The sequence below is a fragment of the Dipodomys spectabilis genome, unplaced genomic scaffold (assembly GCF_019054845.1).
Source record: "Dipodomys spectabilis isolate Male_0828 unplaced genomic scaffold, ASM1905484v1 ptg000240l, whole genome shotgun sequence".
Classification (NCBI taxonomy): domain Eukaryota; kingdom Metazoa; phylum Chordata; class Mammalia; order Rodentia; family Heteromyidae; genus Dipodomys; species Dipodomys spectabilis.
Genome location: NW_024870917.1, coordinates 4,335,291 through 4,358,473, shown reverse-complemented (window position 1 = coordinate 4,358,473; position 23,183 = coordinate 4,335,291). Strand labels below are relative to the sequence as shown.

At 45.9% G+C, this 23,183-nt stretch overlaps 1 protein-coding gene across 2 annotated transcripts in view; it reads right to left on the bottom strand.

Moving 5' to 3' along the window:
* The window catches only part of Rab22a (RAB22A, member RAS oncogene family), a 52,619-nt gene extending 43,000 nt beyond the window's left edge, over positions 1–9,619 (bottom strand). Inside the window, exons 1-2 of one of the 2 annotated variants that reach the window (XM_042699215.1) lie at positions 9,342–9,619; positions 8,379–8,458 (exon numbers count right to left, since the gene is read on the bottom strand). In XM_042699215.1, coding sequence (XP_042555149.1) covers positions 8,379–8,458; positions 9,342–9,377 — 116 coding nt within the window. In that variant the 5' untranslated portion in view covers positions 9,378–9,619. Of the gene's footprint in view, positions 1–8,378; positions 8,459–9,341 lie in introns of those variants that run through there. The other variant, XM_042699216.1, reaches the window with a different exon arrangement.
* Positions 9,620–23,183: the final 13,564 nt, after the last annotated feature.

Here is a 23,183-nt window from a genome sequence, read left to right as displayed (position 1 = left end):
CCTGTACAGTGACAAAAAATTTTGATAAAAATAAAGGAAGACTTAAAAATACAAGGTAATAGACTAAGCTTATAGCTCACCTTGCTAGCATGCCAATCCTCCCCAAATTAATCAATAGTCCGTTTTCCCAACCAAGCTCTCAGTAGACGCTAGAGGAATTGATTATAGTGAACCTAAAACTTACACAGAAAAAACAAAGAACCTAGAGGTACTAAGCAAATTTGAAATGATTAAAATACAATGAGATAGATGCCCACCAGATTTTAAGACTTTTTAAAATTGCAAGTTTACAGCAATCAAGAAAGGCCCGCACTAGACAAGCAGATCAATGGACAAGAATTGAAAATTCAGAAATACATAACACATTAATAAAATAAACGCTGAATTCAACATTAACAAATATTGTTAGAATAACTAGATTAACATGTGGAACAAAGTGATCCTTGACCATATACAGTAAACAAAAGCTAGCAGAAATAGACTGGCCTGAATTTAAGACAAAGCTATAATAGAACAATTCAAGAACAAAGGAGAAAAGCTTTCTGACTTTGATATATAGGCCACAAAAAGCAGGAGGGACAAAAAGAATCAACATCTATGTTCTTTCAAATATACCTAAGAAAAGGAAAACCTATAGACTAGGAAGAATAAAACAACTCTACTGGAAACAAAGGTTTGAGTAGATACAAGTATGTGCAAGAAAAAATGAGTAACATCAGGAGTCATGAGGAAAATGAGTTGCACTAGTGAGACATAATTGTACACCTAATAGAATGGCTAAAATTAAAAAGCCTGATAATACAGAAAGTTGAAAAGGATACAGATCAATTGGAAATGATACAGTTCAACTGCAACTTTGACACATTGTCGGATGGAACATAAAATGGCATAAATGCTTTGGAAAATAGTTTCAGTTTCTTACAAAATTAAATACAAACTTAGCTCATAAAAACTGTACTCCTAGATAGCGGGAAGAAAATATATGCTCATGAATATTCATAGTTGCTTTATTCATAATAGCAAAAAACTATAAACAACTCAAATGTTTATCACCTGGTGAATAACCAACTTTTGATATACCATACAACGGACTAAGACTCAGCAGTAAAAAGGAGTTAACTACTTAAAGTATATATATAATATCTGCATTTAGATGAATATCTAGAGAAGAAAAATCTAAAGTGACAGAAAACTGTTCAGTGCTTGCCTGGAGTCAGAGCCAAGAGTGGAATCGAAGAGAATCAACTTTGAGAGTAAAGTGATAAAAATGAATATGGCCATGATCTGTGTCATAAAATTAGATAAAAATTCACTGCAATATCAACTTAAAACTGTTGTATTTTACTGTATGTAATTTATACATTAGGTGAAGTAAACTAGAAACTCTGACCAAAGACACAGAATAAAAGATGCAAAAACAGCTATAATATATGGATGTTCAATTTAGGACAATGACTGAGTAATGGTTATGAATGGTCATTAAAAAAAGAAAATGGCTGGAACTCAATACAACCTAAGTTATACCTTATATTTTATTCACAAATCATTTTCAGGTGAATTTTAGGTCTAAATCTGGGTGTGTGCTCTGGTACTGAGGCTTGGACTCAGGGCCTCTTGCTTTTGCTTGGCTTTTTTTCACTCAAGGTTGGTGCTCTTCCATTTGAGTCATGCTTCCACTTCTAGCTTTTGGTTAGTTAACCTATGAGAAGAGTCTTCCAGATAGGTCTGCCTACGCTAGTTTTGCATGAGCCTCAGATCTCAGCCTCTTGAATAGTTAAGATTATAGATCCAAATCTTAACAGCAAAAAGAGTGCCAATCTTGAGTTAAAAAGCACAAGGACTGAGTTCAAGTACCAATGTGAGTACCAAAAATCAAAACAAATAAACATGCCCACTGCCTTTGATGAAAAGGAAAAAAAAAATTAAGGAAAGACTTAAATTTTTTCTTTTGGAAAAAAAAAATCTACCATTTATTGAGCTCCAGTGTTCCTAGCTTATTGTTACGCATTTAAAAGTGCTATTTTAAAGAATTCTCGGCTGGGAAGGTGGCTCAGTGGTAGAGTGCTTGGCTTGCATGCATGAGGCCCTGGGTTCGATTCCTCAGCACCACATAAGAAAAAAGAAAAAAGCCGGAAGTGGCGCTGTGGCTCAAGTGGTAGAGCGCTAGCCTTGAGCTGAAGAGCTGAGGGACAGCGCCCAGGCCCAGAGTTCAGGCCCCATGACTGGACCCCCCCCAAAAAAAAAAATTAAAAAAAAAAAAAAAAAAAAAGAATTCTCCTGACAACATGGAGTCAGTCCACTCATGAACCTTCCTTTGCCAGGCACTCAAATGACCAGCAAGGGGCTAGACTCCAGGTCTGCATCCTACTCCAAGAAGAGAAGATGAAGGCCTCCATGTTATATAACACCTGGGGTAGAGGGGTTTTGGAAATGGACAAGGCAGGAGATAGTGACTTGCTATTGGCTAGTGGGAGAAGAGACTTAGGAAGAACTTGAGAAGGATGCCCTCATTGTTGACTTTTTTTTTTTGGGGGGGGGGGGGGTCCTGAAATCTGGGCCTGGGCACTGTCCCTCAGCTCTTCTGCTCAAGGCTAGCGCTCTACCACTTGAGCCACAGCACCACTTCCGGATTTTTTCTTTTTGCTTATGTGGTGCTGAGGAATCGAACCCAGGGCCTCAGGCATGCAAGGCAAGCGCTCTACCACTGAGCCACCTTCCCAGCCCCTCATTGTTGACTTGACTGAAAGACAGCAGAGTCTTCAGAGAGAGGTCTGAGCCTCCCACTTTTTCACTAGCTTACTCACAACCTAAGACACCAAGAGAGTGTGGGCACAGGCCCTATGATGAGTGTAATCTACAGGACAGATCTTAGGACAGAATTTGGTGCTCCAGGTATGTGACTCCGCCACATGCAGACTGAATCATTCTTTTATCCAGCACACTTGAGGAAGAGGTGGAGCCTGGGCCATGTATTCTTAGTGTCTCAAGAGGAATGGAATCAAAGCATGTAGTTAAAGTTCTAATAACAACCAGACATTTACCACAAACTTCCTGTATGCATTCTCTACCAAGTCAATGAATTCTCCCAATATCAGGCCATAGGCCTGATGGATGCTACCTCACTGTCCCCCACAGAGCAGCTAAGCTGCTTTCATGGGAGCTTTCTCAGCTATCTGAGGGCTGAGGCCTGATTTTAGCTGTGGACGCTTCCTGTGCTCAGGCTCTTCTCCATTGTACAACATACTGGGACACTAGGAAAGAAGATGTATTGAGGAGCGAGGTATTTAGGAGCCAAGAAATCACTGACATGAAATTCTGCAGGAAATTAGATAAAAATCATGGGTTGGAAATATAAGCTAGGACTCCAGGAGAAGGGCTGGAGAAGCTAATTTTGAGTCATGGGCCTGCCGGTAAAGGTAAGCTTCACAGGTAAAAGCTGTGGGAGGAGAGATCATTTGAGGGACACAACTAGGGACACAGCTTAAAGACGAACATTTACTCATTAGCAGGAAAAGGCTGGAAGTTAACAAGGAGGCAGCACAGCCACGGGAATAGAGAAACTAGGAAGACAAAGGAGCTTCACTCTAAGCAGAAGATGCACCGGTGAAGTTAGATCTTCTCTTGTTTCTGCTGTTTCAGCAGTCTTCTTTGCCACCCTCCAGTCCTGCTGTCTGTCCTCTGTCCTCTGTCCACTTCACCCTCTGACCTCGTCCTGCCTTGCCTTTCCATAGCACGGTCTCCTGGCACTCCCAGGCTTGTTCCAGGTCTCTTCTCACCTTCATACAATCACCAACCTGCACACTTCTGCTCTTCAAATATTTGTGTCCTAGGGGCTGGGAAGGTGGCTCAGTGGTAGAGCACTTGCCTTGCATGCCTGAGGCTCTGGGTTCGATTCCCAGCACCACATAAGCAAAAAGAAAAAAAAGCCGGAAGTGGCACTGTGGCTCAAGTGGTAGAGCGCTAGCCTTGAGCTGAAGAGCTGAGGGACAGCGCCCAGGCCCAGAGTTCAGGCCCCACGACCGGACCCAAAAAAAAAAAAAAAAAAAAAAAACCAAATATTTGTGTCCTTAACTATTTTATGGAAGTATAAATGGCTGACTTTCAATATTCAAACACCAGGGCTTCTATGCTTCACTCTTTCCCTGGTCCCTACAGGAATCAGTTATTTCCAGAATGAGGACAGTCCGTGCTTTGCACTTGATAGCCCTCCTATGCTTCTCTTTTGTAGCACAGAAAATGGCCAAATAGCCATTTATTGCACACTAGTTATACAACATGACTCTCTCCTTGTCTACAAGTGCCAAGTAGACCAAAGTATCTTAATCATAACTATTCAAATTGGTTACATAGCCTAAACACAACAAAGACAACTTGTAAACAAACATGTATCTTCCAATGGAGCTTATTTACAAACCTAAGAGGTAGAATAGGATAAAGGGCTATCATTTGCTGTCACCTGGCCTAAATCACCAGCACTCAAAGAATGAATAAACCTTAAGAGAAAAATGCTGTGGGGCTTGATCATGAGATGGTAACCATACCCAAGATCCATTCTGAGGCATCAAGGGTGGAAATGAGAAAGAAAATTATTTCTTCCAAGATTTTTAGTAATAGGGCTAGGGAATAGTCTGCTTGTAGTTTAGCAGGGTGGGAGCAAGTTTGAAGGGTAAGAAAAGTGATAAAATGGGGAGGGGGGAGGGAGGAGGGCAGGGCATTCTGCCAGGCAATGGTGGCTCACATCTATAATAGCTTTTCAGGAGGCTGAGATTTGAGGATTGTGGTTCAAAGCCACCCTGCGCAGGAAAGTCCATGAGACTCTTTTCTCCACTTACCCACCAGAAAACCAGAAGTGGTGCTGTGGCTCAAAGTGGTAGAGAGATAGATAGCCTTGAGAAAGCATCCAGGACATGAGCTTGAGCCCCATGACTGACAAAAAAAAAAAAAAAAAAAAAGGAAGGGGAGACTTCAGAGTCTGGAGACAAGTGTGGATCTGGTCATGAGGGAGGAGGCCACATTATAAGTCAAAGTAAAAGAGAGAGAGAAAAGGGGAAAGATAGGCTTGATGCTGGTGGCTCATGCTTATAATCGAGCTATTCTGGAGGCTGAGATCCAGGGAGTCATGGTTGGAAAAGTCTTAGGCAGAAAAGACCACTAGACTCCATCTCCAATATAACCACCAACTTTGGTTGATAGTATAGTTCAAGTGGTAAAGTGCAAGTTGAGAGCAAATCTAAGGAGTGTTAACACCCTGAGATCAAATCTCATTATTGCCAAAAACAAACACCCAAGTGTAAGGACCTGAGATCAAATCTCACTGCTGCCAAAAACAAAAACAAAAAAACAACAAAATGAAAAACCAAGGATAGGTAGAAGGAAAAAAGAAAGACTTGCACTCGTCTTTCTTGTACAACTTGAGCCAAAACACATTGGGGTAGAGCAGTCAGAGCTGGCCAGCTCAGGACCACAACCCCATGGCATGTTGGGAGCCACTGACAACAGTGGGATGAGAGTCCACAAGCCTTGCGGGGACCCAAGATGCTGTCCCCGCCATTTTCCTCTCTCTTCCCTCAAGACTATCCACGGTGGCATCGGGGGTTTCAGCTCTGACTCAGTGTGAGTGTCTCACTCACGGAATCACTATCACTACTGTATGCTGTCATTTCCTATCACTTTACTTTCCTGGGCAGGTAGACAGGTAGGCCAAAGCAGAGTGAGGTCATGACTTAAACATGTGGGCCACCCAGTTTCTGCTGGAAGGATATTAAAAGGCACTTTTTGTTGTTGTTGTTGTTGGTCCTGGAGCTTGAACTCAGGGCCTGGGCGCTGTCTCTGAGTTTTTTTACTCAAGGTTAGCTCTCTACCACTCGGAGCCACAGCGACACTTGGGGTTTCCTAGTGGTTAACTGGAGATAAAAGTCTCACGGAACCCTACTACATTGTTGGTGGGAGTGTAAACTTGTTCAACCATCTGGCAAGTTGTATGGAGGTTCCTCAAAAGACTCCACATAGAGCTCCCCTATGACCCAGCAATCCCACTTTTGAGCATTCCCTAGGACCCAGCAATCCCACTTTTGGGCATTTACCTGAATGATCACAAATAAGACCATACTAAAGCTACAAGCACAACTATGTTTATTGCAGCATTATTTACCATAGCTGAGATATGGAACCAACCCAGATGCCCCTCAGTAGATGAATGAATCAAGAAAATGTGGCATATTTACGCAATAGAATTCTATGCTTCCATCAGAAAGAATGACATTGCCTCATCGGAAAAAATTATATTAAGTGAAGTAAGCCAGGCCCAAAGAAACCAGGTCCCATGGTTTCCCTTATTTGCAATAACTAGTATATGTCTGAGATAAGCAGAGGTCAGATAAAATGATGTTAGGCAAAATGAACCCCAAGATAAGGACACAAGTGGTTTTTTTCTTTCTTGCTAATGTTTCTAACATTTTATAAGGTGATTTTTTTTGTTGCTTTGTATGTCCCTCCCCCACAGTATAGCCCCTGTTTTCACTGTATTTGATGTTGGTAAAATTTGGGGAGGAGAAGGGAAAAAACAAATTGTTTAAATAGGGATAGAGGTGGACCCATTGCAACAAGATGTTATATTGAAAAATGAACCTCGCAACTTTGGCAGTGGCGGGGAAGTGGGAGGTAGAGTGTAGTTGTGGAGATGGGAGGGCAGGGATGGTAGGGGAAAAACAAAGGAGGAGGCAACAATGCTTGATAAGAAATGTACTTATTATTTTGCTCATGTTATTGTAACCCCTCTGTATAGTATTTTCACAATAAAAAACTTATTAAAAAAAAAAAAGTCTCACGGACTTTCCTGCCTGGGCTGGCTTTGAACAGCAATCCCCAGAATCTCAGTCTCCTGAGTAGCTAGGATTACAGACACCAGCCATTGACGCTCAGCTTAACAAAGGCATCTTAATTGTAGCAGTAGTTGTGGATTTCATCCCCAAGCCCTCAAATACATAGGAAACTCACAGTATCAAAAAAAAAAAATAAGCACATGCTAACAACTTGTAATTTCTCAGTAGACTATATTATAGAATTCCCTTTCAGGCTGCAAAGTAGTTCTCAATGTGATGAAAAGTATTTAGAGCACAAGCCTTACTTTTTCTTTTCTTTTGTCGGTCGTGGGGCTTGAACTCTGGGCCTGGGCGCTGTCCCTCAGCTCTTCAGCTCAAGGCAAGCGCTCTACCACTTGAGCTACAGCGCCACTTCCAGTTTTCTGGTGGTTTATTGGAGATAGGAGTCTCACGGTCTCTCCTGCCCGGGCTGGCTTTGAACCGCGATCCTCAGATCTCAGCCTCCTGAGTAGCTAGGATTACAGGCGTGAGCCACCAGCGCCTGGCTTACTTTTTCTTAATGATGGACAGATTCCCCCTATAAATGAAGGAATTCAGCCATGTGGCATTGGCTCAACATTTGTAAAGCTGCTCAGAAGGCTGAGATTTGAGGATAGAGTTCAAAGTCAGCTTAGGCAGCAAAGTCTGTAAAATTCCATCTTCAATTAACCAGTTAAAAAAAAAATACAAGTGAGCTGTGGCTTAAGTGGCAGCCTTGAGCAGAAAAGGCCGAGATTGGTACACAGGACCTGAATTCAAGCTTCATTAGTACACGTACGTACGTGTACGTACACACGTACACACACACACACACACAAACACACGAACAAAAACAAGGAAATCATTTGATTGGGGTTTCAGAATAACAACTGAGCATAAATGTTTCTTAGTGTTTACCAGCTTACTGTGCTTCAGCCTTGAAAACTCAACTTACTAATTTACACTAGAGCCATATTTCATATAAACATGCAAATCCTCTGAAAAACACTTTAGAGAATGGGGGAAAAAAACCCTATAGATGGCCAACTTCAATTATGCCAAGGACCAGAAAAAAACCTTCACATTTCAACATAAAAACGTAAATTTATTATTACCACTAATGTGGGTGTGAGAAGGGTTTGGACTTCATTCTATTTCTTTTTAGGAAGGATTAAAACCATCCGAATATGAATATCTTTTGATTGACACACGTGAAAAACAGTACCAGGATCTGTATTCATCTGCCTCTCTTTATGTTGTAACTGGAATTATAAATGTATAAATGAAGTTTCTGTATCTAGCCTATTATTAAGCTGTAATTCATAGTTTTTGTTTTGAAGTTTTCATTTCCTGAAATCTGAAGAGAATTTTCTTAAAATACACCAAACCTCACTGTATTTGTTCATCTTTCTGGGGATGCCAAACACCAGCAATTCTGAAGGCAGAGTGCAAGATTGCACAGGCTACACCTGTAACACTTTTGCTTGGAAAGACTTTCAGTGTAACTTGGAGGAATGGCAAATAAATGTCATTTCTTACCCTATTGTTGGGTTGATGTTCGGATCAAAACTGTCTTCCACAAACCGCCACACGATGCTTGATTTACCTACACCTGTATCCTGAAAAAGAATGAGATGGGTGACCGAGGAAAAGCTACTGTGTTTACAGACAACCAAAAAGTATTTTGTGACCTAAGCTTGAGATTTCAGAAGTCATCCTCATGTGTGAAGAGGGCAAAGGTGGATTCTGTAAACTTTCAGAGGAGAAATCAGATTTCAACCCGTAGTGAAGGGGATGGGTCCTGCAGTTTTTAAAATAAAGAGACCTTTTGAAAGACCCAAAGTTTTTGCTTCCTGTGAAAAGTAACAAAAGCACTCAACTAGGAACTCCAGTCCTGATGAGCTCTAGCCACACTCTCTTTGGGAGGTCAAAAGGTCCACTTACTGGAGTTCCAATCTTTAAAACAGAAACTCGGGAAGAACATGGACCACAGAAGGTTCAGAGCTGGCCAAACTGCCCTGGACAGACAGGAAGCCAAAGCTTCAAACTCGCCTGGGGGCTTGCTGACTCGACCGTCACCTCCTTCACCTCCACTTTCCAAAGTAAGGCAAACAGTTGTCAGGGACGCCCCTAAAGTTTAGCGACGTCCCCCTCGACCGCCAAGGAGGCCAGGGCTGCTCCGAACCCCCAAAGCCCGGATCGGGGCTTCACTTTAGGCGACTTGGGCAACTCCCAAACTAAAGAGTACCTGGAGGAGTGGGGCGGAAGCTACCGGCCCGGGGTTCTCACCCGGCCCCGGTGGAGGGGCGGGGAGAGCGCCCGGCTCGGGGCGCCCAGCAGGGTCCCCCGCCGCGGGGCCGGCCGCGGGCCGGGGCGGGGCGGCGGGACCCGGGACGGCCCGCGGGTCCCGGACCGAAGTGTGGAACTGCGGGGCGCCAGGGTCCCGGCCCGGCCGTCCGGCCGACCTCCCGCGGCCTCCGGCCCCTGCTCGCCCCCACTCACCCCCAGCAGACAAACTTTGAGCTCTCTCAAGGCCATGGCGGGGAGTCCGGGGCGCGGGCCCGCCGCCGCCCTAAGTTGAGGAGGGAGAGGCCCGGCCCAGCAGGACCATCCCCCGGCGCCGCCGCACGGCCCAGCCTCGGCCGCGCGGGCCGTGAAAGGGCGGCGGCCGCTCGCCCGCCGGCTCTCGGTCCGGCCTGTTCGCCGCCAGCCACGCGGAGCCCCCTCAGCAGCCGGGAAGCCACCAAGGCCTCCGGGACGCTACCGCCGCCGCCATCTTGGGACGCCGGCCGGGTCAGCTGACCTCCCCGCCCACTTCGGCAGCCACCTTCGCTGCGAGGGCGGGGCGGCCGGCGAGAGGCGGGTTGGGGGCGTGGCCTCGAGCGGCCACGCCCACCACACGCCCCCAGGCCCAGGCCCAGGCCCATCCCAAGATGGCGGGTGAGCGGGGCCGGGCTCCGGGGCGGGGGGCGGCGGCCGCGTCGGGCTGGCCCCTCCCCGGGGTCCCCGCCAGGCGGGAGCCCCGGCCCGCGCAGGCCCGCGCCACCCCGGTATGTCTTGGTTTTCAGAGGTCCCTGTGCCGTGTGGACTTGCGGGATGACTTGGACGACTGTAAGTAAGAGTTGGGGCGCCCCGCCCCTCCGGGTCCCTGGACGCGGACCGGGGCGCGCGGAGGCGGGGCGCGCCGCCCCGGGCCGGGGGCCGCGGGAGACCGATCGGGGCCGTCCTCGCTCGCTGGGCGCGGGCGGCTGAGATGGGGACCCTGTCCCCCGGGGGCCCGGGACTTGGGCTTGGTTGGAAACTTTGCCTTCCCGTCGGTCCCTGTCCGGTCCTCCACCCCGAGGACGGGGTGGGGGGTGCATGGTGACCCCAGGACCCCGGCTTCTCCCCCTGGGACTTCGGGACGTCGAGGCGTGCGCCCGTTGGCCGGCCTCTGGTGTCCTGGGTTAGGCTGCCCTCACCCCCCCCCCCCCCCCCCCGTCCCTTCCCGCCTCTCCACTTTGGGCGGAGAGCAGGGCAGGTGCCCTCCTGGAAAGGCCAGTTCTAGTTTGTGGCAGATGAAGCGGTTCCTTTCCACTCAACATGCCTTTCTTGAGCACCTACTGGTTACTGCCCAGGCCACCGTGTGTTGAGTTCTAGGTTTACCAAGATGAACAAGAAAGAGCTCCCGTGTGCAGGATCTGGCAGGCCTCGAGATCGAGCCTGCCCAGAGAAGTACCCAACACTGGGACGCTTCCTGGGGGAGGGAGGCCTGTACAGAACACCTGGATGGCTGAGGGGAGTTGGGGTTTGGTTTCTGGGTCCCAGTCATACTTGGTACTACCTCTTGTCTTCCTTTCCCCATCTGAAAGTTTCCTGATGATAATCGTCGGTGTTGACTGAAAACGTGGCCATAGACTGTGTCCAGTGTTAAATGCTTTCTACACTTTTTCTCCTTTTTTGGGTGTGTGTGTGTGTACTTAAGCCTCATGAGTGGAGGAGCAGGAAGAGTCAATGCTGAGAGATCAGCCTGGAGTCCAATGGCAGGCCAGTGAAATCCTGTGCCACCATTGATTAGAGGTGTGGTTCTGGACCAGTCATTGGTACCACACTAAGCCCCAGTGACCCAGTGATACCCACTTCAAAACACTTTTTGTGAGAATTAAATGAATAAAGTGTGTAATAGGAAGCATCCTCTAGTACTGGAGGCTATTATTATTGATAGGATGGTTATTAATATGTATTTGAAATTGTGTGTGTTGGGGATATGTGTTGAATCTGGGGCTTGAACTCAGAGCCTCTGGGCCTAGACACTGTACTTTAGCTTTCTTTGTTTAAGGCAGGTGCTTTGCCACTTAAGCTACAGCTCTTCTGGGTTTTTGGTAGTTAATTGATGATAAGAATCTTACAGACTTCTGCCTGCACTGGCTTCAAACCTTGATCTTTAATCTCAGCCTCCTGAGTACTTAGGATTACAGGTGTGAGCCACTCTGTGCCTGGCATATTTGATATTCTTTTTTTTTTTTTGGTCATGGGGCTTGAACTCTGGGCCTGAGCGCTGTCCCTCAGCTCTTCAGCTCAAGGCTAGTGCTCCCACTTGAGCCAGAGTGTCACTTCTGTTTTTCTAGTCTCAAGGACTTTCCTGCCCAGGTTGGCTTTGAACCAGGATCCTCAGATCTCAGCCTCTTGAGTAGCTAGCATTACAGGCATGAGCCATCGGCGCCTGGATCATATTTGATATTCGTAAGCCACATAACATATAACCAAATTCATGGAGCTGAATCTTTTGGTCAGTGCACATCTTCCAGTCATTGATAACTGTGATCCACCACTAAGGTGCCTGTCTTTGTGGACTTACTCTTTGGCCTCTGTGGAAAAGCTATTTCTAGGCTATCTATTGTTTGGTTATCTAACCTAAGCTCAGTGGCTTAAACCAGCAGCACTTCATTGTTTCTTACAGATCTGTGGGTTATTAGGCAGTTCTCCTGCTTCCTACCTGTTCTGCTGGGCGATGGGAGGTGGAAGGTCCCTGGTACCTCTTCACGGGTGGTGCGGGTTCTGGCTGTTTGCCAGGACATCTGCTGGGGCTGCTGGCCAGGGCCCCAGCTCTCCGCTTCAGCTCTTGGCTTGTCAGCCTTCTCACATCATGGTGGCCACAGAGGAGTTGAACCTCCTTACTAGAAGCTAGCTCTGTCAGTCTTTTGGGGAATATGTACCAAACACAAGGAAGAGGTTGCACCAGGGAAAGTTAAGGCTTTAATTTTGGACAAGAAATGTACTTATTATCTTATTTGTGTAACTGTCACCCCTCTGTATGTCACTCCTTGACGATAAAAAATATAAAAAGAAAAGATTTTAGTTTTGGTTCCAGTTGTACAAATGTTGCATGTTTGAGACTTGTAATAAAACACAGCTTGCTTTTTAGTGGCTAGCCGAAGGCTTGCCCAGTAAGAAAGGAGACCACCATTATAGCTATGAATGCAATCATGCCTTGGGGCTTCTTGTTTGGACAAAAGTGGAAGGAACAGGATGCTGTGTTTTACAGGGATACATATGTGGTTGAAGGAGGAGCCATAAGAGAGTGGCTCCCTCTCTCCTTAATTTACGCTGCCCTAGTTCTTATGCATCACCCTAGTGATATTTGGGCGGGAATACCACCCCATCATTAACATCACAACCTCCGAAGTTCTGACCCCTATGCCTTGGCTCTATTATTGTGCTGGCTGTGTTAAGGTGAGTGGGGGGAGGGGGCATCACTCATTGGCAGTTCAGTTTCTTGGCTTACAAACTGGCCTAACAATAGGAGCTACATCATAGGACTGGTATGGAGATTAGGTGAGAAAGTATAAGAAAAACATTTTAGTTCAGTGCCTGCACAGTATTATATCCAGTGATTTCATCTGACTCATTATCATTGCTGAATTTTTATAGAAAATCTTCTAATTCAGTGTTAACAGCTGCTACTCTGTGGGGTAGATTGGATTATTGCATGTCACAAATGATAAGACTTCAATCAGGTCAGACTGACAGTCAAAATCCATTTCTCTGACTGGTGTGTTTTTTATCTCACCACTCAGATTGACCTCAGTACTCTCAACCCAGTGCTGGGGCACAGCCGTTCGCTTTTGTCTCTGTGGGCAATTTCATCCAAATAATTCAGTGTTTCTTGGTTTAGACTCTAAGTTTCTTGGGCAGGGACTCAGGTCATTTTTTTTTCTTTTTTTTTTTATTGTGAAAATACCGTACAGAGGGGTTACAATTACATGGGCAAGGTAATGAGTACATTTCTTATCAAGCCTCCTCCTTTGTTTCCCTTTCCCATCCCTTCCCATCTTCCCCCCTCCCACCCCCCTTCCCCCCCTCATTTTTTTTTATATATAACTCAATGTCATACACAATCTAGGTGCTCAACAAATGTCATTACTGTTAACCATAACAGATTCCGAGGCTTGTCTGATTTACTTGGTGATTTTTTGATTAAGTGTGGTTAATTTCAAAAAGAAGCCATAACAAATGCCTTGTTTTTAAATCTCAGAGTCTTCAGGACATCACAATACAGAAATGATTTAATTTTACAGAATTGGCTGGCTGGCTGAAGCAATCTAAATTCCTTCTCTTGAGAGCAGAGAGTATGGGGGTGGGGGTGGCCTGGCTATTGGTTTTCATGTGGGACTATATGTAGAAGGGCAGGGCTTGCTTACAGTGTGTAGAGGCAGAGGAGGTATTTACTGCCAGGAAGATTTGCTTGGTCAATTAGAATCTAATGGATGCTAGTGATGGGTGAACAAAAAATGAGAGGCATCTCTGTGCTGCTATAATGAGACCAAAGAGACTGTCAGCAAAATATAATGGTATCTGGAGCCGTGGTTGAGTATAACAACTGAAAAAAGACATTGCAACAGTTGGAAATAATGAACTGAGCATTAAATAATTAAGATGACTTGTTCTTCTTTTTCTTCTTCTTCTTCTTCTTATTTTGTCCGTTGTAGAGCTTGAACTCTGGGCCTGGGTGCTGTCCCTGCACTCTTCAGCTCAAGGTGAGTGCTCTACCACTTGGGCCAGAACACCTCTTTTGGTTTTCTGGTGCTTAATTGGAAATAAGAGTCTCATGGACTTTCCTGGCAGGAATTATTAATTTTATTGGATGTGATAATGGTGTCTCAGTTGTGACTAATAGAAACCCTGCACCTATGGCTCATAGCCGTAATCCTAGCTACTCAGGAAGCTGAGATCTGAGGACTGAGATTCAAAGTCAGCCCAGGCAGAGAAATCTATGAGACTCTATCTCAAGTTAACCAGCAAAGTGCCCAAAATGGAGCTGTGGCTCAAGTGGTGGAGCACCAGCCTTGAGCAAGAAAGCTGAGCCAGAATCAGTGTGTAAGGCCTTGATACTGACATCAAAAAAAAAAAAAAAAAAAAGGACTAATAGAAACAAGCATTCATGAGTGAAATGACTTGAGATGCAGAGTGTATTTTCAAATGCTCCAACAAATAAGAAACAGAAAGTTTCAAGGAAAGGCCTGTGGGGAAAATGCAGCAGAATGCTGACCCTGGTAGAACCTGGTTGCTGGGGACCGTTCTATTTTAGCCTGCTTGAAAATTCCAGTACTAAAAGGTTTTAAAGAAGTGTCATATACGATGAAACATTTGGAAGAGGAGTTGGAAAGCTGGATTTCAATTCTGAATTAGGTGCAGAGTTATTGTAAGATACATTTAGCTTCAAAAGACTGACTCCTGGAACACATTAGTTTTTTTGGGGGGGCAGTGTTTCTCTCAAATGCTTAGTTTTCAAGAGGTATCTATGAAAAAAATTGGAAGAGGGCATGCTTCCATTTATGAGAAAAGCAAGGTGCTATCAAATGATGTCTGGATGTTTGGTGAAAACAGGATGAGCTCAGCCAGTGAATATAGATAGACTCTTCTCATCTTAGCGCTCAGACTGTCAACCTTGAGCGAAAGACATCTTCCACAGCAAAGGCCTTCCATCTCATCTGCCTGCTTTGTTCCATGTTTATAAAAAAAAAGAACAAAAGCGTTCTTTTAAAGGGCTACAATCAAGTTCTGTACTCCCAAAGCAGAAAGCCCTAAACCAAAACGTTGAATTTTTTTTTTCTTTTTGGTCTGTGTTGGACTCAGGGTTTTTTTTTTTTTTTTTTTGTCGGTTGTGGGGCTTGAACTCTGGGCCTGGGCACTGTCCCTCAGCTCTTCAGCTCAAGGCGAGCGCTCTACCACTTGAGCTACAGCGCCACTCCCGGTTTTCTGGTGGTTTATTGGAGATAGGAGTCTCATGGTCTCTCCTGCCCGGGCTGGCTTTGAACTGCGATTCTCAGATCTCAGCCTCCTGAGTAGCTAGGATTACAGGCGTGAGCCACCAGCGCCCGGCTGGACTCAGGGTCTTGTACTTGCTAGACGGTACTCTACTATTTGAGCCATGCCCCTGGCTCATTGCACTTTTCTCTGAATTATAGCCGTTTGAATCCAAGAGTGTCAATTACATTTTTTTTTTTTTTTTTGGTCGTGGGGCTTGAACTCTGGACCTGGGCGCTGTCCCTCAGCTCTTCAGCTCAAGGCTAGTGCTCTACCACTTGAACTATGGTGCCACTTCTGGTTTTCTGAATGGTTTATTGGAGGTAAAAGTCTCAGGGACTTTCCTGCCCAGGCTAGCTTTGAACCATGATCCTTAGATCTCAGCCTCCTGAGTAGCTAGGATTACAGGTGTGAACCACCGGCGCCCAGTGTCAATTACATTTTTATAAACATTTGCCTGTTTAAGTGAAATAATCTTGAGTAGCAACAAGAATTAGTTGAGGGTTCTAACACTAGAGAAATAGGCTGAAGACATTGATAGGAAATTCCTCTAAATAAGAAATGGGCAAATTGGAAAGGATGAGATAGTTACAGTGATATGAAGGTCTCTGATACAGTTGTTCTCTCTACAGCCATAGTCTGGGAGCTGCACACAAAGGAATGGGCATGGGGGTGTCCTGGCAAAACTTTATTTACAAACATAAGCGGTACATAGAACATGGTCACAGGCCACAGTAAGGCATCTTTCACTAGTTTAGTGAGCGGAGCTTAGTGCTGTACAGGGACTGCCCCTGCTTTGTTTAATGACCCTTGACAAACTGCTCACACTTGATGGCTCATCTTTCCTATGGTTACTAGGGACCAAAATCATGTACCTGTTTCCTCCTGACAGAATGATGCGGGCAGAGAACCAGACCCGGAGTGGCAGAAGCAGACAGTCTTTTTTCTCCCTCCCTCCCTCTTGCTTTTTCTCTCTTCTGCTCTCTCCCTCTCCCCCCTCTCTCCCCTCTTCCCTCCCTCCCTCCCTCCCTCCCTCCCTCCCTCCCTCCCTCCCTCCCTCCCTTCCTTCTTTCCTTCCTTCCTTCTGATACTGGGACTTGAATTCAGGGTCTGGGTGCTGTGTCTGAGCTTTTGTGCTCAAGGCTAGCACTCTAGCACTTGAGTCATGGCTCCACTTCCAGCTTTTTGGTGGTAGCTGGAGATAAGAATTTCAGGGACTTTTCTGCCCTGGCTGGCTTCAAGTCTCAATCTGTAATCGTGGCCTCCTGCATTGCTAGGATTACTGGCAAGCATCAGCTCCTGGCCCAATCAGTTTTACTGTCTTCCCACAGTAAACCTTTTAACTTTTAATTCTAGTTGCCCAATATTGTCCATTCCCGAGAGCCCAACAGATGAGCCTCAGAAATTCCCTGATATTGTCTCTGGTGTAAACGCTGTAATTGGCTTTCCTCATCACTAAGTAAAATCACATAAAATTGGCCAAAAAAACCAAACCCCCAAACCAAAAGCATCCTTTAAACAGAGTATTTGCAACTAAACATAGCCAATCAAAGAGAAAGTGTTTTGACCATCAAAATACCAGTTAGTCTATTAACAGATGAGGAGACTCGGGGCTGAAGCACACAGCCTCTCAAGCCAAGGCTTCACTGCTGATCACAGTGGAAGCCACAGCATTTGGCAACAACATCTTCCATGAAGTCAGTAAGCAGTGGCTCAGTGCAGCAGAGGCCAGACAGGACCTAGCTGGGAAGGCACCGGAAGTCGAGGTGATGTAGCCCTCATCCAGTTGCTCAAGGGGTCTTTACTAACCAGGCACTGGCTGGGCACTGGGCACTTTGGGGGCCTCACAGCCTAGCAGGAGAAAGCATATTCTTTACAAGAAGGAGGAGAAGCAGGGTTAGAAGCTTCCCTTCAGGGATGGAAGATTCTAGAACACATTTGTATTCTCTACATTTATTCTGAAAACCTCTAGAAAACAAAAATGAAACAACCAACAGCAACAAAAAAAGCATCTAGAATTCAAATGGCCCAGCAGGCCCGCTTGAACTTCCATCACTAACAAAATGAGAACATACATTCTCAAAATGAGACGTGTATGGTAGCGCCTTTCTTAGAGTCAGAAAATGGAGCATTCTCAAACATCCTAGGTGTAATTACATCAGAAAACCATGCGGCTATAAGAACGAGAGGTCTACAGTTCTACTCGGCAAGATGAATGGCTCTCCCCATCCTGGAGAAAGCCAGATTGAATAAAGACACACAGTGTGGTTCTGTCCATACCCAGCACATAGCCGGCAGAGCTGGCCACTGCTGTGGCAGGGGGTGGGAGGAGCTTCCGCATGGGCAGCAGGGCGCCTCAGGTCCTGTGAGAGGAACTGGGCAAATGTTTTCTTCCTCTGAGCACAGCTTTTGCAGAAAGGTTCAGCTTGTATACATTTATCAGGTTGTGTTCGTACCTGTACTCATTCTGTGTGTTACGCTTTAATAGAAAAAAAGAATTATTTTAAAGTCAAGGCAAAGAATAGGGCATAAGTGTAGATGAGGGTGGGAGTCAAACAGGGAAAAAATGACAGCAGGAAAGAGGAGAGGGGGATGGTTGTGGGGTGGCCGCAGAAACCACCAAGGGGCCCTGTGGTCCATGTGAGGGTTCCCTCCTTCTAGAGAGGAATGTGAATGTCCAAGTAGTGTGGCCAAGGTGGTCAGCCGACAAACAACATGGTTGGTCAACTCTGCTTGATTATTTCAGATGTTTTGAACAATAGGAAAATAGAAATTCCTTTCTCCCTCCCAAAGGTAGCTGGCTTTCTCTTACATCATTTAATTTTTTTTTAATCTGCTTCTTCCCTGACTAGGAAACTCATTGCATGTTTAATAATTGTCTTCTCCATCAGTGCTGTTCTAAGTCCCTCTCAGCTTCTCCTGGCCCAGTAGGTTGGGGGATGGAGCTATGTGAACTGCTTTGACATGCACAGCTCTTGCCTATCAGGTATCTTGAGTAAATGTTTCCCATTGACCAGCAGTGTAAAAGTCAGAGTCATAAATAATGACAGGTTTTGGAAGCTGTGATTAAAGCCACAAATCAAAGGAGAATTTCCATGTATGCATGCATAGAAAGGACAGCCGCTCATGAATTAAGCTGGTCTTTCCAGCCAGCCCCTTGCGTGCGGTAGTAATAACCATCAGTAGCCCTCAAAGATTTGCAATATAAAGCATTATGCATTGGAAGGACCTGCTCATATGAGAGCTCATAAATCAGTGTGGGCCTTGTTAGAGAATGACATTTATATAGAGGAAGTTTGCCTGTACAACTTGCTGTTGAAATTGAGTTAAGTCAACAAGGGCCTGTGTGGGGGCCAATTCCCTTATAAGAATCAGCCATGCTCTGTCTTTCAGAGGGGCTGGAATTCGTCGGGTCTAGCTAGGAGAAATAGTTCTGGTTTGGACATTTGTGTGTTAGTCCTTGTAACTTGTTTCGGAGAAACAAAACCACTCTCAATAACACCGTAAAAATGGTTTACTCAAGTTGTTCCTCAAATCATTTAAGGCCTCTTTTGTTGTTGTTGTTGTGTTTGTTTTTGGCTTCTAAGACTCTCTTAAAAAGTGATTATTATTTGTATGAGTTCTACATTAATACAGTCTTTTTTTTTTTTTAAAGTACACATTTTGCAGGCAAGATTGACTTTCCTGCCTGCCATCAGCCATTCTGCCATTTTGAGTCAGACATAGACCTATGTCTGTCGTGTCCCCGTCTAGTGTCCCTGGTGCTGTGTCAGAGACAGAATATTGGATCGTGTGGATAATTGGTCTGGCCCTGGGTGTCATATGTCACACAGAGTTATAGTGACAGGATGACATGTTGAATGGAAAGTCGTAAATATTGGGGATGCCCGGAGAACGGATTCTTAATGAAAATGCTTGCTAGGATGGACGTGCCGCAACGTTCTGCCTCCAGTTCTAGCTCTGCTCTTGTCTGGGCAATAAAGGGACCTCATTGGGTATGTTTTATTGTGTTTGTTTTTTCTCACCTTTCCACTTAAAACCAATTACAGCATGGCTTTTTGGTTGCCGCCTGGTGGCTTCCTGTGAGATCTCTTCAGCCCAGCATCAATGAAGGTGGCAGAGGGGGTTCTGCTCTTGGGCTTGGGCCATATCTAGAATGTGCTCCCTTCTCCAGAACCACCCTCTGGTCCCAGTGTCAGACTCATACTTCATCTTCAAGGTTCAGCTCCTCTGTCACTTGGCTTTAGGAAAGCCATCGCTGTGTCCTCCGCTGTCTGCCCAGCAGAGCCGCCCTCTGTCCCTCCTGTCCGTGTCACCTGTGTGTTCCAGGGCCCCTGCTCTCATGGCAGTGTGGTTGGTGGGTGTGTGATGACCTGGGTTCGGTTCCCTTGGAAGTTCTTGGAGTCTGGGGACCCTGTCTGCTCACCTCTCAAACCTCAGGACTCTGTTAATTGTGGATTACTGTTAGCATCAGTCATTAGCAAACATGCTCCTGGGCGGGTTTGACGTTCTTAGGCCTTGGGTTTTCATACTCATCTTTTGGTTCTTTTCTTTCTGCAAAAAAAGTTTCTTTTCTCTCTTTTTACTAAATTGTATGTCTGCTGTGCTTTGAACCTGTGAAGCATGTTTGTGTATCATCACACTTGGGTATTGGTTCATGCTTAACCTGCCTTAAGGTGGGTGGTGTCCAGCACTGACACGGGTTGGAGCTGGAGGGCTCACAGTGGCTGCGCCTTCGGTGGCACCTCCCTTACACTAGCCTGTTTTCAGTGTTGAAGATGCTGACACAAGCGCTAGTCTGGGTAGATGCCCTCTGAATGACTCGCTAGAATAGAGAAGGGTAAATCCTTCTGCTGAGTGGTGGGCTCCAGAAACATGCTTTCCTGTGCATCTTCTATTGAGAACAGAGTTCCCTTTCTCAGTCTCTCTCTCTCTTCCTCTCTCTGTCTTTCTCATTTTTTGTTTTGTTTTTGTTTTGGTGGTACTGGAGTTTGAAGACAGGGCTTGTGCTTGCTAGGCATGTGCTCTACCACTTGAACCAGGCTCCAGCCTCTATTCTTGTCTTTTTTTTTTTTTTTTTTTGCCAGTCCTGGCACCTGAACTCAGAACCTGGGCACTGTCCCTGAGCTTCTTTTGCTCAAGGCTAGCCCTCTACCACTTGAGCCACAGCGCCACTTCTGGCTTTTTCTATTTATGTGCTACTGAGGAATTGAACCCAGGGTTTCATGAATGTTAAGCAAGCCCTCTACCACTGAGCCTCCTTCCCAGCCCCATCTTTTCTTTTTTAAAAGCATAGTCACCTGGCATCAGGGTCAAAGGATGATAAATCCCATTATTCTTTGCCAGGTGGGCAGGACTTACTGCGGAGGGGTGGGTCCACCCAGCGTGTACTCAGAGCCACTCTGGTTTGGTTGCGTGGTAGAGATAAGTGGTCAGCTACTGATGTGGAACTCGGGCCTTCCCCTTGGAGGCAGGTGGCAGCCACACAGCTATGGAGGAGGGGCCTGGAGCCCAGTTCAAGCATGCTGGGTGGTCAGCGTGTGTCCCCAGCACACAGCACTGGAGGGGTCCAGATCTGGCAATCACGAGCACTTCTTTCCAGCCCTTCCCCGGTCTCCTCGGATCAGCCCTTTTGGTAAAGGCTTCCTTGTGCTCTTACCCATGAACCTAGCCTGTGGGCAGTATTGGCTCTCTGGGCTAAGAAACTGTGAAGTTATTATTACGAATTATTTTCTCTAGGAAACTCTGCTTTTCTGCCTTATATTAAGCTTTCATAAATGGAGCTGGTAACATATCCTCCCAGATGTAAAATATATAACAAAAACAATTTGAACAAGGAATTATTTATCTGCTACTTCATATTTCACTCCTGCCTTGCATGTATACTTCGGATTCCTGATGGTTATGTGCGGCCTAGACTTGTCAGGGCTCAGGATAATTGACTGCTCATGATAGCCTGATGTAGGCCTCACCCCTGTTCCTGTCCCAGTTGCCTGACAACACGCCATCTTATCAGTGGGCAGAAATATAAATTCTAGAAAAGCCTTTTGAGAGCTGCTGACGGTGTCAGGGGATGCCGCACACCAGCTCCACAGATGTCTGCCATTGGTTCATTCATTCAGCAACTTTTATTGAGTGCCTCTGCACAGCAGGCATATCAATGAGCTAATCAGAGATTCTGGCCCTGGGGGCTGGGGAGGGGGCTAGGATGCCACTGATAAACAGTAAACGGAGCAAGTGGATTTTGCTTTAGAAGATGAAGACTTTTTCAGGAAAAATAGAAAAGCAGATCCAGGCAAGGGGGGGGTGTAGATGAGGGACTTGAAATCTCTGTAAAGTCCCGAGAGCAGACCTCCCTGTGTGGGTGAGGCCGGCAATAGAGTTTAAAGAGAAGAAAGACTCTTACCTTCGAGGATTGAGTGTGTGGAGGCCGCCGCGCCTCGTGGCAGGCTGGAGGTGATGCCCAAAACAGAGCGAAGGAATGGGGGTTCCCAGGTGCCCAATGCCTCTCAGGTGGCCATGCCTGAGATTTCTCCTTTTCAGCTCCCCTCAGCCTTGCACTGGAATCTTGGTGTGGAGGCAGTTCTCATTGGCAAGGAGGGGCTGGGGGAGGTTGTGCCTGGCTTGTGGTGGCTGGAGCCCCAGGATGCTGGGGGTGTAGGGGGGGGGTACCCTCCTTTAGAGAGGACTCAAGCAGAGCTGAGGACCTATTCCTACTTCATCAGCTACTGACTGATTTGGCTTATCTTTGAAGATATTATAATAAAAGCTATTTGAACCTCTGAAGAGGTTATCAATCAGAGGTCCAGATGCCTTCGCAGTTGACATTGAAGCTAGTGCTGGGGGCTTTCACTCACTCAGGATGAGGAAAGGGGTCTCGGTGTGTGTGTGAGTGTGTGTGTGTGTTTCTGAGGATGGTTTAAAAATCTGAGATACCGTTCACTAGCATAGGGATAGTTTCGCTGATCATGTCATTAATTTGTGTGTGGGTAGGATCTCATTGTGGAAGGGTCTAGGAAATGGATCCACAAGAAAGCAAATGTCCACTTAGGTATGAATGCAGGTTTCTCTAGGTTGCACTAGTCTCCATGCTTCAGATGCCATCAGCTGGTCCTGGGGCTTAGACTCAGGGCCTGGGTGCTGTCCCTCAACTTTGCCACTTAAGGTCAAGACCCTACCACTTGAGCTATAGCACCATTTCTGGCTCGTGGACTTTCCTGCTTTGAAATTCCATCCTCAGATCTCAGCCTCCTGCATAGTTAGGATTACAGGCCTGAGCCATCAAGTAATCTACTTAATTCATTTTAGGAAACATACTGGTTTTTCTAAATGGAACTTAATCAGACTATCATGAGACAGAAATGACATGACATTAAGTTCTGGGTAGACACTGTGGCCTGCTGGTCTTAGGGGAGTGGTAGAGACATACCAGCACCAAAAGGAAAATTCCTTTGATTTAGTTAGAGAATTAAGAAGGGAATAACTTCCCCCTGGTGTGATTTAATGACATCTAATGTATCTTCTGTATGTCACAGATGGGGCCATGCTTTCCCAAGCCGTCATACTGTGAGGCCAGTGACAGGCAGAGCCGGGGCAGCAAGCTGGCAGGGCAGGGCTGCGGTCTAGGGGGTAGGACCGATGCGTAGCAGCAGAGGCCTCTGCTGTGTAGCTGCATTTGGCCACCAGCAGACTCGAGTGTACAGCTCTCCCAGGAGCTGGGGTAGGCACACCAGTTCTAAATGATCACTCCATTAAAAAAATACAAAAAAATCCCTGCAATTTCAGATTTCAGTGCCTTCAGGTCTTTTATTTCCTGTGCTCCTCATTATGTACCAAAATGTAATTTCATTGTCTTCATTGCTAGGAAGATAGGACGCACGCACATCACATCAAATGCTTGCATCCATTAATTTTGTTTTAGCGCTTATCTGATAGTTTCGACCTCTCTCTCTTCTGAGATCGAAATGCCTCGGTTTTATAAGCTGAAGTGAATTAATTCAGGTCTTTGGTTACTCTGTAACTCACATTTGAGCGTTGCTCCAGGTGGTTTGAGGCTGG